General features: G+C 46.9%; 1 protein-coding gene across 2 annotated transcripts; it reads right to left on the reverse strand.

The window, feature by feature from the left end:
• Nucleotides 1-806: 806 nt before the first annotated feature.
• UPRT (uracil phosphoribosyltransferase homolog) lies at nt 807-14,368 on the reverse strand. 2 transcript variants are annotated; one of them, XM_065078012.1, is made up of 7 exons: nt 14,034-14,368; nt 9,109-9,151; nt 6,046-6,115; nt 3,866-3,928; nt 2,965-3,126; nt 2,089-2,187; nt 807-1,228 (listed from the first exon to the last, which is right to left on the reverse strand). In XM_065078012.1, the coding sequence occupies exons 1-7, from the start codon at nt 14,312-14,314 to the stop codon at nt 1,122-1,124; spliced, it is 825 nt and encodes a 274-aa protein (XP_064934084.1). In that variant the 5' UTR covers nt 14,315-14,368; the 3' UTR covers nt 807-1,121. The 2 variants fall into 2 exon arrangements, with proteins under 2 accessions (XP_064934084.1, XP_005512897.1); XM_005512840.4 differs by lacking the exon at nt 14,034-14,368 and adding an exon at nt 12,443-12,463.
• Nucleotides 14,369-15,922: the final 1,554 nt, after the last annotated feature.

A 15,922-nucleotide genomic window follows, 5' to 3' on the forward strand; every position in this document is an offset into this window, starting at 1 on the left:
TTCAGGCTAAACATTCTCTCTCTGGAAGCTTTACACAGTTTTTAATTGATTGAAATTACTGCTTGGAGTGGGGAAGGTGCTTTATCTGTGTCAGAAAAGGGATTCACAGGCAGCCCAGGCCTTTGCCTTCTCGGCTGAGGAGAGGTGTGAAGCATCTCCTGGTGACTGCACTCTCTAATCCTGCACACTTAGGAATATAGATATATTTAGAAAGTATGGACTCTGTTTATATACAAGTTTTCCCAAAGTCTTAGTAAGGTAAGATACAGGCTAGTTTGAGCGTTGGATATTGGGTACTTGGTGCCAGGGTACTGAAAGCTAAAGAAAGTATTTGGCTGAAGATTTATGTTTAATCCAATCAATCCAATTACTGCGCTGAGCCATGAGGGCTCCAGCTGAAATTGGGTTCAACTTTCTGCCACAGCTTTCCTTTCTTTAAAAGGGTTAACGACACCACTTCAACCACAAAAGCTGAAGAAGCAAACCAGAGGTACAGTATGTGTAGGATTCCTGTAGACAGTTCAGTTCTCACCCAGTTTGCAGGAACCTGCTTCACTTGGTGCCACTGAGCAGGAGAACTGTGGATATTTCCCTATTTGCAAATCATCTCTACGGAACAAAATTCAGAGTCGTATCTTTAGTTCTTGGCCACCATGCAAAGACCGCAAATTCTGCCAAAAATTGAGTGTGGCTGCTGAGAAATTCAACAAGTTCCAAGTGCACCTGTCGTTTTGGAAGCATTAATAGTGGCTGTACCTGCTGACCTGGAGTGATGTAACATCATGACTACAAATTAAATACACACCTTTTGGATTCAGTTGTTTTATTTTGCTCTTGCAAGCAGCCACAAGACAGGCTATAGAAGAATAAATAAATTAAAGCAGAGAGTGTAGCAATTTATACCACCTCAATGCTGAGATGCTTGACCGTGAGCTGACAGCTTTGTTACTGTACCCGATTCAGGGGTCAGGCAGTAACGAACCAGAGCTAATCTAAGTCAAGTATTTCACCCTTTGGCCAAAAAGATTTTTAAACATGCCCTCGATCAACTTAACAGTAATAAAACGTAGAAAAAAAAACCCCGTGTAATGTCAAATAGTCATATGCGTTTGTTCCAAGTGTCAGTCTGTTCCAAAGTACTTCTGTCCAAAGTGTGTTGGTGCAACAGGATGAACTTCTGTGGTTAAAATGGTGATTTCGGGGAACTCCTGGATGATCGATTTGGCACCTTTGGAGAGAGGGCAAAGGCAATAATCACTACAGCCCCGTGGCTGTGTCTCAGCACCACACGTTAAATCACAATCAGCAGCACTCCACAGGTAAGTCAGGCTCTGTTCTTCCACCTCCATGTTTCTGCCTTAGCTGACTGTCTATGAGGAGAAACTTCCTGAGTTTAGGGGGCTGCTTTTCTGGGTTTCCTTATTTGGATTTTTCTTTGCCATACACATATACTCCTGATCTAACCACCAAAGTGGTTAGAACCAGCCAGGAGTAACTCTCTGCAGTTCAGCTGACTCTTTTGATAGTGATTTCTGCCACAGCCAGTTTTTAAAAACAATGCACAAGATCCGTTTTCCTACTTCACAGAAACAGAGGTTCCTTTCTTGGATCGCCCTGCACAAGTTCAGCTCTGTAACATGCAGACAGGGCGGTTCTGTAGCTTCATTGATCTCATGTTCCCTACAGAACTGGTGATCTTTTGGTGGCAGAACAACTCTGTACCAGCCACGGGCTGTGATGGTCCAGAGCAATGGCAGCACTGGCCTCCATTCGTGCGTCGCTGCACGAAGCGTTTTGTGTACCTGGCAGCGCCGCAAATCCCTGCTTTTAGGTACGCTTGACCATTTGCAGTTTTGCCATTAGGTGTTAAGAGGCCTTCTCCTTCCTGCTGGCCCACACAAAACCCCTTGCTGTTCGCTCTCAGTTTTATAATTCAGAAACAAAAACGCCCCTCTCTCCTGAGGTTATTATCATTATTAGCAAAGGAACAGGTCCCTTGCACTGTCCGAAGCGCATAACTCATGTCACTCTTCCCTACTAAACACACCCGTGCTGGCTCTTGTGTCCCTCGGCAGCCCCTCGACTCACCGTGAGGTGTGGAGAACAGGCTCAGCAGGATGATGACGCTGGGTTGGACGCCGTGTTCTACAAGAACTTTGACAGCCTCAATGACCGTGTTACCAGTACCTAAAAGGGGTAAGTCTGAGATTTTAACTGTTTTTTTTCACTCCCTTGGTTGAAGAACCTGTCCTGGGCCACCCGAGAATACCCGTGTTAACGTTGGCGTGTGACTGAATGATGGTCCGGTCCTTTCCCACCGGGAAACGATCATCTCTGTGGGGATTAATTGTAGAAAACTTTGGTCTCCCGATGAAGGAATTTCATCTCTACTCTGAAACAGCCAGCGCTGCCAGGTTGTAAAGCACTGAAGTCGGTGCATTTTATTAAAGCCCTGAGGCAAGAAAGCTCATCTCAAATAGTAAAATGGCAATTAAGAGCCGCATGTGTAGAACCAGAATTAAAGCTTACACTGGAAAAGTTACTTCATCCCGACAAACTCCTTACCACGCTTAACAGATTATTTATTTTTTTGTAATATTAACGGTATTTAATTTTAAAATAATTTAGTTCTGCAATTTAATATTAACAAAAAAAAAGTCTTTTAGGAGGATGAGAAAAATACTGAGTCTTTTCTCGGGGCAAAATTTTAAAAATTAAATTTATATCAAGTCTTAATGCTTCAAGCTTTCTCACAGCCACAGGCTGCCCAAATGAATTGCTCTGCATTCGTGCTGGTGCAGGCTGACTAATACGTGTTCTGGCACAGCCTGATAAATGCCCTGTGTCACCTAAATCAAGGAAAAAAATCTAATCAAAGGCCCTGAAATTTGGAAATTTTCCTTTAAATTCAGTGCACTCCCTGCTCAGATGGGTCGAATGGTACATAAAATGAAAGACACTTACTGAGTATTGGGTACATAAGAAGAACTTTTCTCCTGTAAATGTCTGGAGGAAACTTGGCATAGTAGACTTTCGCTCTTTGCGTCTCCTCGTCGCTCTGGATCAGGATTTTTCCTATGCGGATGGACCGGCAGCAGTCTCGTAAACCTTGTTCCATTGCCTCTCCTCAAAATGAGCAGCAACAGAAGCCAATGACAAAGTGTTACACACTAAGAAATGGCACAATTAAATAGACAGTCCCCAGTCACTGTGTTGGTGAGGAGTTCTGAAATGGAGATTTTTTTTCTCAGTTCTAAGTGTTAAAAACACTCGAAGCTGTTTTCCTTTTTCATCTGTTTAGACAGAAAAATGAGTCTGCCTGGTATAACAGGTTATTGTTCCCACACACCAGTGCTGAGCTCTCAAAGGTGAGAACTGGAGACAACAAAACAAACGTGTGGGGCTTGGGGAACAGCTCTGAGCTCTGTCCAGAGACACCCCGGTGCAAAACGCAGCACGAGAAAAGCTGTGGAGCCGCTGATTTTACATCACAGACAGAGGTTTCTGCAAAATTGGGCAAAATGAACAGAGACTCTACCACCCCTGAACATGGTTTATTTGGACACCTGTCTCTGAGCAGGAGGAGTCTGTGGCAAACAAGGACAGTTGTCCTGGCTTCTCACCATTAACAGCTGCTACAGAAGAGGCCAGGTGAAATCTAGTGCAGCTGTTTGTCTCCTAAAAAGTTAATGAAATGTATTACTTGACATTTTGTTATTAAGGGTACTTAAGAAAGAATAATAACTGGCAGGTTTGGGTGTAACTTTGCTGTAGAGAAGCGTTGTTGCCCATTTTTGAAAGGAAGGTGATCACAGGTTTCAAAAACATTTCATTTGTCCTCAATCAACAACCAGAAACTGCCTACCACTTCTCATGATGCTGACACCGCAGTTTCCCTTTTCAAATCTGACTCCTTCATACTTGTGTCCTGTGAAAAAAAAGCAGACGTCAGTGTAACTGGAACCAAGATCCCCCAAATTCCCAGGGGACAACAGCGAGCTCCACGTCTGTCACCAGGCGCCACGAACCAATCTGCACACCGTACCCTGCAGCCCTTAAACAAGCCATGGGAACAGGGCCAAAAACAGAAGTGGTAAAGGATTTTTTTATTTTACTTTAAAAGTCGTGTTAGAAAAGCGTCACAGAAATGATCCTTTCCAAGTATATGATTTATAAAATAATCACAGAGTACCTGAGTTAAGTGAAGAGCACTATGCAAAATAAAGGTGAACAGTACATCCCTTAAGCCAGGTAAGTGCAGTCCAGAGCTGCAGGTGGAAGAGTTACCTGACATAACACTACAGTGCTACTGTCATTGTGTTGTTGATCGCTGACAGAAAAAAAAGAGGAAAATGTGCAGTGGAGAGGTACGATCGTCAGTGCTGTGAGCTCAGGTCTCTTGTTAATTCAAAGAATGAGATTGTCCCAGTCATGGTTCTTCAGATCTAACCCCAGAAGCTGGTAACAAGCCTGCCCAGCACCACTGCTAGAAGAACGTGTGATGTTCCTATAGCTGTTGCATGCTCCCCGGCCTGCCTGAAAAAAACCCAAAGGCTCCCTTGAAGGAGAAAGAACAGGATGTTTCAGTGGTGTCCTTGAGGGGTGCTGTGCTTCTGAGCCCAGAAGAGCAGGAATCACCTGAGGTTATGGCATCTTTGAAGTGCTCGGAGGAGCAGGCAGGAATTCATGCAGGAGCATCTGAGTTCTCAAGGGACAGTTCCTCCCAGAAGAGCCCAACTGAGGCCAGTTTAGCTCCCTCACTCGGAGCAGCTGTTGCAGTGAAAGGGCAAACGCTGGCTGCAGAGCTAAGGGAGTTCCAGGCAGTAAAACTCTGCAGTGGGACTGGGAGGAAGGGCAGGACACAAGGTCTTTTGACTGAGGTGACATGTGCTCAGAGGGAAAGGTCTGAGACTCTGTGCCCATGGCCAGGGCAATGGCCCACTGAAAAAGACCTGCAGAGCTTCCTAGGGATGTTACTTGCGGGGACCTGTCAGCCAGACTCCATAATGCAGAGATGGTCGCCAATCCATCTGTTGTCAACTGACCGGGAACAGATGTGATGCCAGTACTCAAGAAGTAAAGCAGCTGCTGTTTTATTTAAAAAGGTGCAAAGGAGGTGATTGTGCCTCCCTAAAATCTGTCTAGTTTCAGAATTAAGTGTTTTTAGTCCATCTTCTAACTAAAGCTAAAGACATAGAAATGATTTACTGCAGAGGAAAATGTGTGAATGTGCAGAGCTGCTCTCATCCTGCAGAAATGCAAATGCTATTGTCAGAGAGGAGAGGACTCACCTGGTGTGTCACACAGGTGTGCTGTGGGCTCACAGTGCTACCTGAGCACTTCCCAAGAAGTTCCTGATGCACTAAGCAGCTATCTCTGGGTAATACTTGCAGTTTAACTACCTTTACAGCTAAAAGGAGCAAACCAAAACTACTGCAATGGGTTTCCTCTAGTGTCAACACAGCCACTTTTTATTTCCTGCTTCTCCTCGCTCCCAGCTGGGCCCCACTTGCAAACAGTGAGTGATTTAGGCTGGCATGGCAAAACTGCTTGCGCAAAGTACTTTTTGTGACTTGTCATCAGTTTTAATTCAGCAGTGCAATGTGGGCAAGTAAACTGATCTTGCACGTAAACCCATAAATTTTCATCATGGTATTTGCAAGACCAGTTTAAAACCTTAGTAAAATGACAACTTTAAGTTTTGCTCAGTAGCCTTGTTGCACACCTTTTAGCTTTTTAAATGCCAGAAGGGACCTTAACTCTGTGCTCTACCCCGAATATCAAACTATTCCAGCCTCAGGCGCCCCGGGAAGTGGTCAGGGCAGCGAGCCTGTCAGAGGTCAAGGAGCATCTGGACAATGCTCTTAGTCGTACAGTTCAGTTTTAGGCAGTCCTGCAAGGAGCAGGGAGTGGGATTCAACGATCCTTATGGGTCCCTTCCAACTCAATATATTCTACGATTCGTGTAACGGTTCCGTATTTTTTTTTGTATTAGTTAAGCTTTCGCTTCCATCCCTACTTGGGGAGGGCTTATTTCTCACGTACCTGTTGGAGTGGTCACAGTACATTCTGTGTATGGCAGTTGATTCAGTCCCTCTTCAACCACAAGTCTGATCTGTAGAACCAAAGAGATCAGTCAGCCTAAAGGGATTTGTTATCTGTGGAGATAAAATACTAAATCTGAGCAGTTTTCAAAAGGACTAGGTGAACACCTAACAGCCTGGAGGGTCCAGAAGGGTCTCTTTAATACTAGTTAGGGACTGGCTTTAGAGACCTTCTGGGGGTGATGCCTATGTTTTGTCCACAAATCAAATGAAAACATTACAAAAGAAAACCAGGTGGAAGGGCCTTTGTCAGCAAACATAAAACTGACTTTATTTATACGTGGCAGGCAGAGGCATCACTGCCAAATTTCTCTCAACAAATGAGTGAAGCACGAATGTAACTTAATTTTGCGGACAGAAAAAAATAGTGAAATGGAAATATCTACCCTCTCTCAGTGCCCATCAGTGAGTCTCTGAGGTCTGTTTTCACATCCGTACTTCTGTGACTAAACTGCAGCTGTGGCTGCTAGAACATCGACGGGAGCTGCAGCAATGGAAACGCACTCGCAAGTGCCCAAAGATGAGTCAGTAGATCTAGAAATCTCTTTGTCGCCTCCCTCTTCTGGCACCTGCCAGCTGTGGTTACTGTGGGATGCTCTGCCGAGCACCTGCGCTGTCACAGGGTGCAGATGGCCCAGCTCAGCAGGGACATCACCAAAGGTGCAGCTTACAAGCCACACACACCCCTCCAGTGTCCAGAAAACCTCCAACCCTCCCCTGGTGCTGGACCTGCAGCTGTGCCCCCAGCTAAGTTACCGAAACTCCTTCATCTGCACCCAGAATGATCACCCGTGAGAGATGCTCTGGGTATTAGAGACGTAACAATTCTCTCTGCTTGTGAGCCAAAGATTCACAGGCCAGAACTGCTCAAGCAAAGCTACTGCCAAGGCAAAGAGGAAACTGTTAAGCAAAAGGCAGCGTGTGATGGCAGAAATGAGGTGACTGCTCCTGGGACTGAAAAAGTATACTGCTCACTTCAGACATTTCTTATTCCAAAAACAGGGCAGAGCAGAACATTTTTTTCTGTTCTTCCGTTCTGCCCTACTTTCTTGCACACAGGCTGCCTCTAGTAGGAATCAGAAACCATCCCTTAAATTTACAGTCCCTCTCTGAAGATATTTTTAGGCATTTTGGTACGAGAATCTTTTCCTAGATTCGGGTTTGTGGCAGCCGTATTCAGAGGCAGCAGCCAGACTAAATCAGTGAGGGGGTCAAAGGGTGCAATCCACATAGAAAGGGAGCAAAAACTGAAAAAGTAATTCACGGGGCGGTATTTCCACTGTAGCAAAACTGCGTATGGGAAATGGGTCCTTTTGAATTGTCAGTCCTCTTTGAGTTTGACTCATGGCATGTTTGATGGCTCCAGGAAGCATCTGTAGAGAAGCCAGCTCTACTGCCTTCCTCCTCTTCCTCCTGTCTCTCTGCAAGTAGGGTTTTGACTCAATCACTTTAAGCCTCAGACTGATGGCACCAGTGTTCTTCTACAAAAAGACATCTTCTAACACAAACAAGCCGAGAAATCCTTTACTTAATTTTAGGTTTCTAGGACATCTGTACACAATTTTATTTTATTTTTCAAAAGTTATTTCACCGAAGAAAGCCAACTTATAAGCCAGGTTTGCAAGAAATGCTGCTTTTCATACTGCTGTCACGTTGACAGGGTTAGCATTGCTCCACGTTATTTGCCAAAAGTTTAGAGTAAACCAAGCGAGGTCTATAGACAAATAACCTCATTGGTTTTACTACAGGTATCAATGCTTTACACAGAGACTGGGAAGGATTCTTTTGTGAACCTGTCAGTGTTGATAAAACGTTTATTTTTGCACTACACTTTCTGCTGCTCCCATGCTCAGAGATTATAATTTCCACCTCTTTTCTCTCTGGACCTGAGAACCAGCAGCCCTGTTCCTACCCCAGAGAGGTGGTTGCCATTGCTTGGAAGAAAGAACAGGGATTATTTTGGTCCCACGAAGCGGGCAAGCAACGTTGTGGTCCAAGGTAGAAGAGCTTGACCACAAATTAAAATCATTAAAGTTATCAATAACAAAAATAAAGTCTATTAGTAGTCAGTCACTTGATCTATGGTGGGATCCCACCACAAGTGGTGGGATTCATTGGCTTGGGCCTTTATGGTTTCTTGGTGAATGCAAGAAATATCCTCAAGAAGGGAAAAGCAGGGGGAAAGTGAAAAAACTGCGAAGGTAAAAAGCACTGCAGTCACAGTCTTAGGTTGTGGTCATATCTAAGCTCTGAGCAAGCCTGGATCAGACACGGATTAAAACTGAGGTCATCTCAGGAAGCCCGTCTGCCTGTAACTAAATGGTCTCCAGACTCAGCTTTGCCAGAGGAGGAAAGACAAACTCTCCTTGTTAACGAATGCGGATTTGCCAACAGCAAACACCCTCATGAATACAAGGGAGTATATGTGTGGGCGTGAGTATTGCAGTTTTATTTAAGTAATTTAAATGAGATAAATGTTGCATTCCCAACAGTCTTTGTTCTGACTTACTGAAATGTGTGAAAACTTCAAATTGCTTTGTCCCTGCTCATAACTTCCATATGGCTAAAAACAAATTCCCAGTCTGGATGCACCCAGAGCTACTAATCTAATACACAACAAGTGCCAGGAGGCACTTCTGCATGCAAGCAATTGCTAACATCTAGCCTGTAAGAAATTGTACAGCTCTGTTCACAAGATCAGAAGTACTGTTTCAAAGTAAAACCAAATTATCTCTAGCCTCTGTGCATCTGTTTTTAAACAGTATTCTCTTATTACTACTGCTCCCTGTCCTGAAGTAGTTGTGTCTTAAAATAACATGGTTTCTGGAACCCTTTGAGATGAAAGCAGTCCATAACAGAAAACAGAAGTCCCTGTACAGAAAGTTGCTGTCAAGCAGCAATTTCCTTTGTGTAGAAAAGTTGCTCTCAAACCAGCATTTTTCTATCCTGAAAGACCCATTTTACAGAAGAGTACAATACCAAGAAGAAGAAATTCTTCACCTACCAGACGATCAGCAGAAAATACGAAGTCTCCTCTACTGGATTTCCTGAAAAAGGTAATAATTTGTATTTTAAATTGTGGAATAATTTTAAGAACGTTGCTTAAATATAATACTAGCTCAAGGGCAATGTATTCTAAAGGCAGTTCAGAGAAACGTCTCCTACCATGTATTAAATCTGTCCCACAGAGACTCTGCTTCATGGGTTTCCTGGCAGACGAGCTTCAGTGAGGTAACGCAGGGTTTGCCTCTGACTGCTGGCAATGCAATAACCTATTGTGTAGGTTATCCACTGTACTGCTGTGCAAGCTTGGTTCCAAAACACCTCACACACTCAGATGTGCACCAGCCCGGGCTGTTCCCTCCAGCTCGGAGCGAAAGCTGAGCTCCACCCGTTCTTAAGTCGATCATAAACCACAGGACAATGATACCACAGATTCTGAGACCGGTTAACACACCTGATAAGCAGGATATGTATCGTATCTTATCTGAAATTCATTCAGTGTGACTAGCTTAGTGAACTTGAGACTAAAATGAGCAGGGATTAAGGAATATTCCCACGAAAATGCCTCTCTGCCATTTTATTAGCTTGGCTGCAACTGTTTGCACGTGTGCCGGGATGGCTTTTGGCCCATTCAGGACACAGAATAAGCTCAGTTCCTCCTCCTATGTACTGTGTAAGTGCGCTCTGTTAAAAGCCTGAATTTTAAAAGCAGATTTTAACACCTTGCTTCCCAAGTCCAGACCGACAACTCTCGTTACACAAGTACAGGACAAATTTCCAACTAAGGGGCCAACATTTACAGTATACTGGCCTTAAAAACACTCAGACAAAGCATCAACACCATAAGCAGGTACTTATTAGCAGTTCATCACAGCAGGCATTCCTGTCCCTCATTTTCAAACCACGATGCTCTGGATGTATTTTAAAAAGTGTCAGCCTAATCTTATTTCTTCCCTTGTGCTAATAACACATTAGTAAAAATGCTATTTATTTTTTGTTTTTTCCACTCTTTTTGGTAATAACAGGATATTCATAACTTTGTTACTTTGACATTAACCAGAAAGGCAATACTCAAAAGAAACCCCAATCCCAAATTGGCAAAACACACCCCCAAAAACCCTACAATCATACAAAGTGATTTTATTAAGATTTTTGAAGGGATTTGTATTTCTATTTGTGGTGTGTATAATTTTTATTTTAAAGGAAGTGGTAAAGTGTGTAGGTTCTTCCAAACCTTTTCAGCTCCTTAATCAAGTAACAAGACAACACCTAAAAAAGTGAGGCATTACCACCTCACTGTTGTGTAACAACACACGGCTAACACCACCACCATTGTGTTAAACAATAACAATTATTCTCATTTTGTTCCTGAAGGTATGGAAGCATGGCTGATGTACAATTAAAGTCACATGCATGTCTTAAGAGGTGAGAAGAAATGTTTTTGGGGAATGTATCCTAATACAAGCTGACTGCAGGGTTTCTCCTTGCTTCTATATTCATTTCTATATTGTTCACAGTTCCTTAAGGAATTAGAAGCCTTAGCAGAACACGACAGAATCATCTCACATAACAGACACAATAACCTTTATATACCTACATTTAAATAATGTTTATTGTTAAATCAGGATTTAAAATGATACTACTAGTCTGAGCTAAAGAATTAGCTTCTAACAAAAAACAGAGCTCTACATTACAAATTGCTGCCCGACTAATTTCAGCCTCCAGATCCCTGGTTCTAGTCTGTGCGGGCTAGAAATGACTTTGCGATTGTACCGTCCTTAGAAAGAGGCTGTAACTGTTTGTTCCCAAATGTCCAATACTTAAACGCATCAGTTCACATCCCATTAGCGGACTCAGAATTCACAGTGTAAAAGGCATCTGCCCACCCATCAAGCATTCACTAGACGGAAAAGCGAACAAGGCTGAGGATGATGAGCAAACCCACGCACGCTCCAGGTGAGGTGATCTATCCATCTCCCTGACTCTGGCACCCAGACCTAGTTCTTGTTAATTTAATGAAACAAAATAAATACATGGTCATTTTAGTCTATCAGATGACCATTATGGACTCAGTGGTCTCTGAACCCACCACAGGACATGACAATCAGCCACATGAAGGTGGGTCTTTCTTTTATAAAGTGGACACAGTTATTTCAATGGAAAGGCTGTGATTTCTTTCTCCGAATTCTCTTAGGAACAAGGAAAGAGCTTTCCACTTGTCTGAGCAGTTCACGCTACGGACAACACAGAGTCCCTGAGGTCGTCTGCATCGGGCCGGACCACCCTTAGCTCCATGTAAGCATGACCAACTCCAGCCTGCTGAGCACATTTTAGCATCATTTTGAATCACAGACACTGAAATAGGCCACTCTGAGGTCTCTCATTTACAGAGAGGCAGCTCACTTTCTGGGACAGAACGAAAAATATGGTTTCTCTACTGTCCTTAACATACAAAGCCTCCACCTGCCTTTCTGAGCAGGTTGTTGTCCAGCTTTCCTCATGGGTTGGGAAGGGAGCTTGAAGTGACAGTCACACCTCCACTGCCAGGGCAGTGTCACGCTCAGAATAAAGCACAGTTTGCTACTACTGCAGCTATAAGAGTAATGCATTATTTACACATCTTATTCTATACCTCCCCTTAACTAAGTCTTGCATGATTACGTTGATGCAACTCTAGAAAAAAAAAGTTCTTCAAAGTTAAAAAATCAGCTGCTGTTTTCTAAATAAGCTCACTATAACCAGAAACTTATTAAATGTATTTGCAAGAGTCCAAAACCTACTTACAACAAAATAATAATAGAAAAACCTATCTGAATACAGCAACCACATTGTCACTATTTGCCTAGGTATCAAAACTATATGCTATTTTCTTCTCACTATTAGTATTTCACGTATTAGTATTATTAGTAGTATTAGCTACAAAGTTAAGCCCTCAAGAACTAGGAAGTACCAAAATGTGCACTACGCAGAAGATGGACAGATATGAAAGAAGGGGCAGAACCATGTCTGTGCCATGTGTTAGTTATTGCAGATGTTAGAAAGCCAATGTGCCAGAGGAGAAGGTTTTATTCAGAACCTGATCACTCCATCAATAAACTCGATCTCACACCTCCGTGTCTGATGGTGGTTCTCGCATCACAAGATGCAAATTGTACTTTTAATAGAGATGGCTGCTACTTATCTTTGTCATATGTCGCATGCTAAATACCTTAATACTTTACAATATCACCTTTCAACTGCTGAACAATCAAAGCTACAAATGTGATCAGTGGGGGGTATGTTTTCAACATCTGAGATGCTATATAAGGCATAATAAAACATCAGGTGTTAAGTACCTCATATTGGATGTTCAGCAGTGGGGTACAATTTTGCATGGATTTCAGCACTTCAGCTTAAGGCTTGTAAAACTGGAAAAACACTTTTCTGTCTCACAAGGCATGGTGGCAGCAAGGACTCTTGGTGAACACAAAATGACAACAATGGAAAAGAATGTCTTAAAAACTGGCTCCTTTCAGGTAATGTGTCCCAAATAAACAAACTGTTCTCTCTTTGTCTGCCTCTTTAATACTGTCTCTCCCCATTCCCCCAGCTCACCATCATCTAGTCTCTATGCTATCCCCTACTTTTTGTCTAATTTGTTCCAGTCTCTGCTCCTCAAACATCTGATCCCAGTTCACATTCATTTCAACTAGTCCCATTTTTCTTCAATCTTTCTTATTTCTACCTCTCTCAGGCTGCCCATGTGATCCTTTTTTTTCTGGCCATCCTTGTCCCAAAATCCTTAACACCCTCCACACACACTACCACAGGCTGTAAAGACTTCACCCTTACATTTTCCTTAACATGGTAGCCCAAATCTTTCAGCAAACTCATGTCATTTCCCTGCCATTTATTCCCAAACCTAGCACGTGTCCTTCTCCAACCTTTAAATCCAGTCTGTGCTCCTGTATCCGCCTTGTCTTAGTCCACCCCATCCTGTGTGCGGTATCACAGAATCCCAGAATGTCAGGGGCTGGAAGGGACCTGGAAAGCTCATCCAGTGCAATCCCCCCATGGAGCAGGAACACCCAGATGAGGTAACACAGGAAGGTGTCCAGGCGGGTTGGAATGTCTGCACAGGAGACTCCACAACCTCCCTGGGCAGCCTGGGCCAGGCTCTGCCACCCTCACCATGAGAAAGTTTCTTGTCATATTTAAATGGAACCCCCTGTGTTCCAGTTTGTACCCACTGCCCCTTGTCCTATCACTGGTTGTCACCGAGACGAGCCTGACACGACACGCAGACAGCAGTAACGAGCCCCAGCTCCTGCCGAGACACCACGATGCGACAATAAGCCACAGTTTCCTTTCTCAAGGGTTTTACACTCGTTTGTAGGCTGATGATGCAGTGGCGAGCAAGCTCCGAGCCGCCCGCGCTGCGGAGGTACGCAAAACCCTCCCATCAGGGACAGAAAAACCTGTACGGGGCTGTAAAAGCCGCCGAATTAATCTCTTTGTTGCCGGCGGCCCCGGGGCGGAGCTGGCGACCGAAGCCCCGGTGGCGCTGCCCGAGGGGCGGGCGGGCTCGGCCATTCCCCTCCCTCCCGGGCACGTCACCAGACATGGCCGCGCCGCCGGGCAGCGCGCTGAGCGGGCACGGCAGCACGGCTCGCACAGGGGCCCGGGCTCCGCCACCGGGCGTGGCGGAGCCGCCTGACAGCAGCGCCGGGAGCCCGCGGGCAGCGCCGGCCGCCACATCCCTCAGGAGGCTGCGCGGGAGCCGGCGCGGCAGGCCGCCGAGAGCGGGTTCGGCGAGACCGCGGCTCCCTGAGGGAAGGGCCGGCGGGCGGCGATCGCCCCTCAGCCGCCCCGCCCCGGCTCCTCCTCGGGTCGCGCTTCCCACCGCCGCGCGGCCTCCCCGCCCGCCCCGGCCCGCCGGGCGCTCACTTGTCCCTGATGATGGTCTGGAGCTCCCGGAGCTGGTCGTTCATGGGCAGCAGCTTCAGCTGCGGCCCGATCGCCGACGCGCCGCCCTCCCCGGCGGGGATCGGCGGTGCATCCGCCGCCACCCCCCCGTTGCTGCTACTGCTGCTGTCCGGGCTGGGGCAGCCGCTGTCCTGGCCGGGCTCCGCGAAGCGGATCAGCCGGGAGGCGCCGCCCGCTGCGGCCGGCGGCTCGTCCTGCGGCGCTGGCCCGAGCCGCGGGTTCTGGCAGGGCATCGCCTCCATGCGCCGGGGCGCCCCGCCCCCGCGCGGCCCCGGCCGCCACGCGCCGCGCCGACCCCGCCTGCGCCGCCGCGCGGGGGGCGGGAGGCAGGGCGCCGGCCCGCCAGCGCTCCATTGGCTGCCGGCGCCGCCGCTCAAGGGCGCGGCGGGAGCGCGGGCACGGGGGGTGGGGCGTTCTGTTCCTCAGTGCCGCTCCCGGCCGGGGCCCGCAGCTCCTCCGCGCTCTCCGGATCCGCTCGGGTAGCTCGGAGCCGGTGGGCGAGAACGGCGTGTCGGGGTCCGCCGCCAGCCAGCGGTCTGCGGCGGGAGCCTCGCTCTTTGCCTCCTCCCGCTTTCCGGCAGGTTATTGCCGGGGACTCCCTGTCAGCCGCAGGGCGCCCGCGGCGAGGGGCTCAACGCCGCCCCGTGCCCGCCGGGCTCCGTCTTGTCCCTGGCGATGGTCCGGAGCTCCCGGAGCTGGTCGTTCATGGGCAGCAGCTGTGGTCCGGTCGCCGACTCGCCGCCCACCCCCGCGGGGATCGACGGTGCAGCAGCTGCGGGCCGGGCTGAGGCGGCCGCTGCTCTCCTCACCGCGCTCCGCGGAGCAGATCCGCCGGCAGCCGCCGCCGGCTGCGGTGCTGCTGCCGCGGGCAGAGCCGCTGGCTCCGGCAGCACGGCTGCCGTGCACCGGGGCGCGCCCCCGGCCGCCATGTTGCAGAGAGCATGACGGCCAGAAGGAGAAGGAAAAGAATGTGAAGTTTGGGCCGTCCAGTAGTCCGTTCACACTGGAAAGAAAAGCAACACAGTGCAAGTGCTAAGAACAAAAAAGAGCTGGGAATTCTTTGTTTCTAGAGAGAAGGAAGATATAATCTAAAACTCTTATTTGGAGTTCTCAAAACTTGTCTACGCAAAAGTCACACCTTACCATAATATAAAAAGGAAGAAAAGACAACGAGAAGTTCTGGTTTGTTTCCCCTCCTGTAACCAAGGCACAAGGAGCCAGGTTTGCAGGTAACTGTTGGTGTGTAACAGCCAGCAGTCACAGCTTCACACCTCGGCACAGAAACGAGCCGGTGCCCACGTGGACATGAGGAGGCACCAGCTCTTGAAGCCCAGCTTGCATTCCGCTGAGCTTCCTCTGCACGTGTGTAAAATTCTGCACCTCTGCCAGTATAAGGCATGCCAAGAAAACCTGGCCTGCATACCTGTAGCAACCGAGTAGCATCAGAGCTGGGTATAGAAGGTCTGGAAAACTTTAAAAGCCAAGTGGGATCTTACAAGCAGAAGAAACACGCATTTACTTCTGCAGTAGTTGACACATGCCAGAGATCCTCATAAGCATACATCTGCACAGACGCTCCAGCTTCAAGACTTCCAGCTCAATGAGGTCAAAGACTGTGTCAGGAATGCCACTCAACATGAACTGATGCAGTTCCAGCTTATCCTGAAAGTTCTTGGTCATCCCGTTGATGCAGCTTCTTCAAGGTACACTCATTGTTGAGGTTCAGCTGCCACAGTTTCTTCTCACTTACCTCTGACAGCAGGTAAAAGCGCTCTAAATTGTCTAGGTTGCCTGTTTGCAGTGTGGTTGTACCGCAGCTTCAGGCAAGTGGGACAATGCAAGTGCTGGAA

This window comes from Columba livia, chromosome 12 (assembly GCF_036013475.1).
Source record: "Columba livia isolate bColLiv1 breed racing homer chromosome 12, bColLiv1.pat.W.v2, whole genome shotgun sequence".
Taxonomy (NCBI): Eukaryota; Metazoa; Chordata; class Aves; order Columbiformes; family Columbidae; genus Columba; species Columba livia.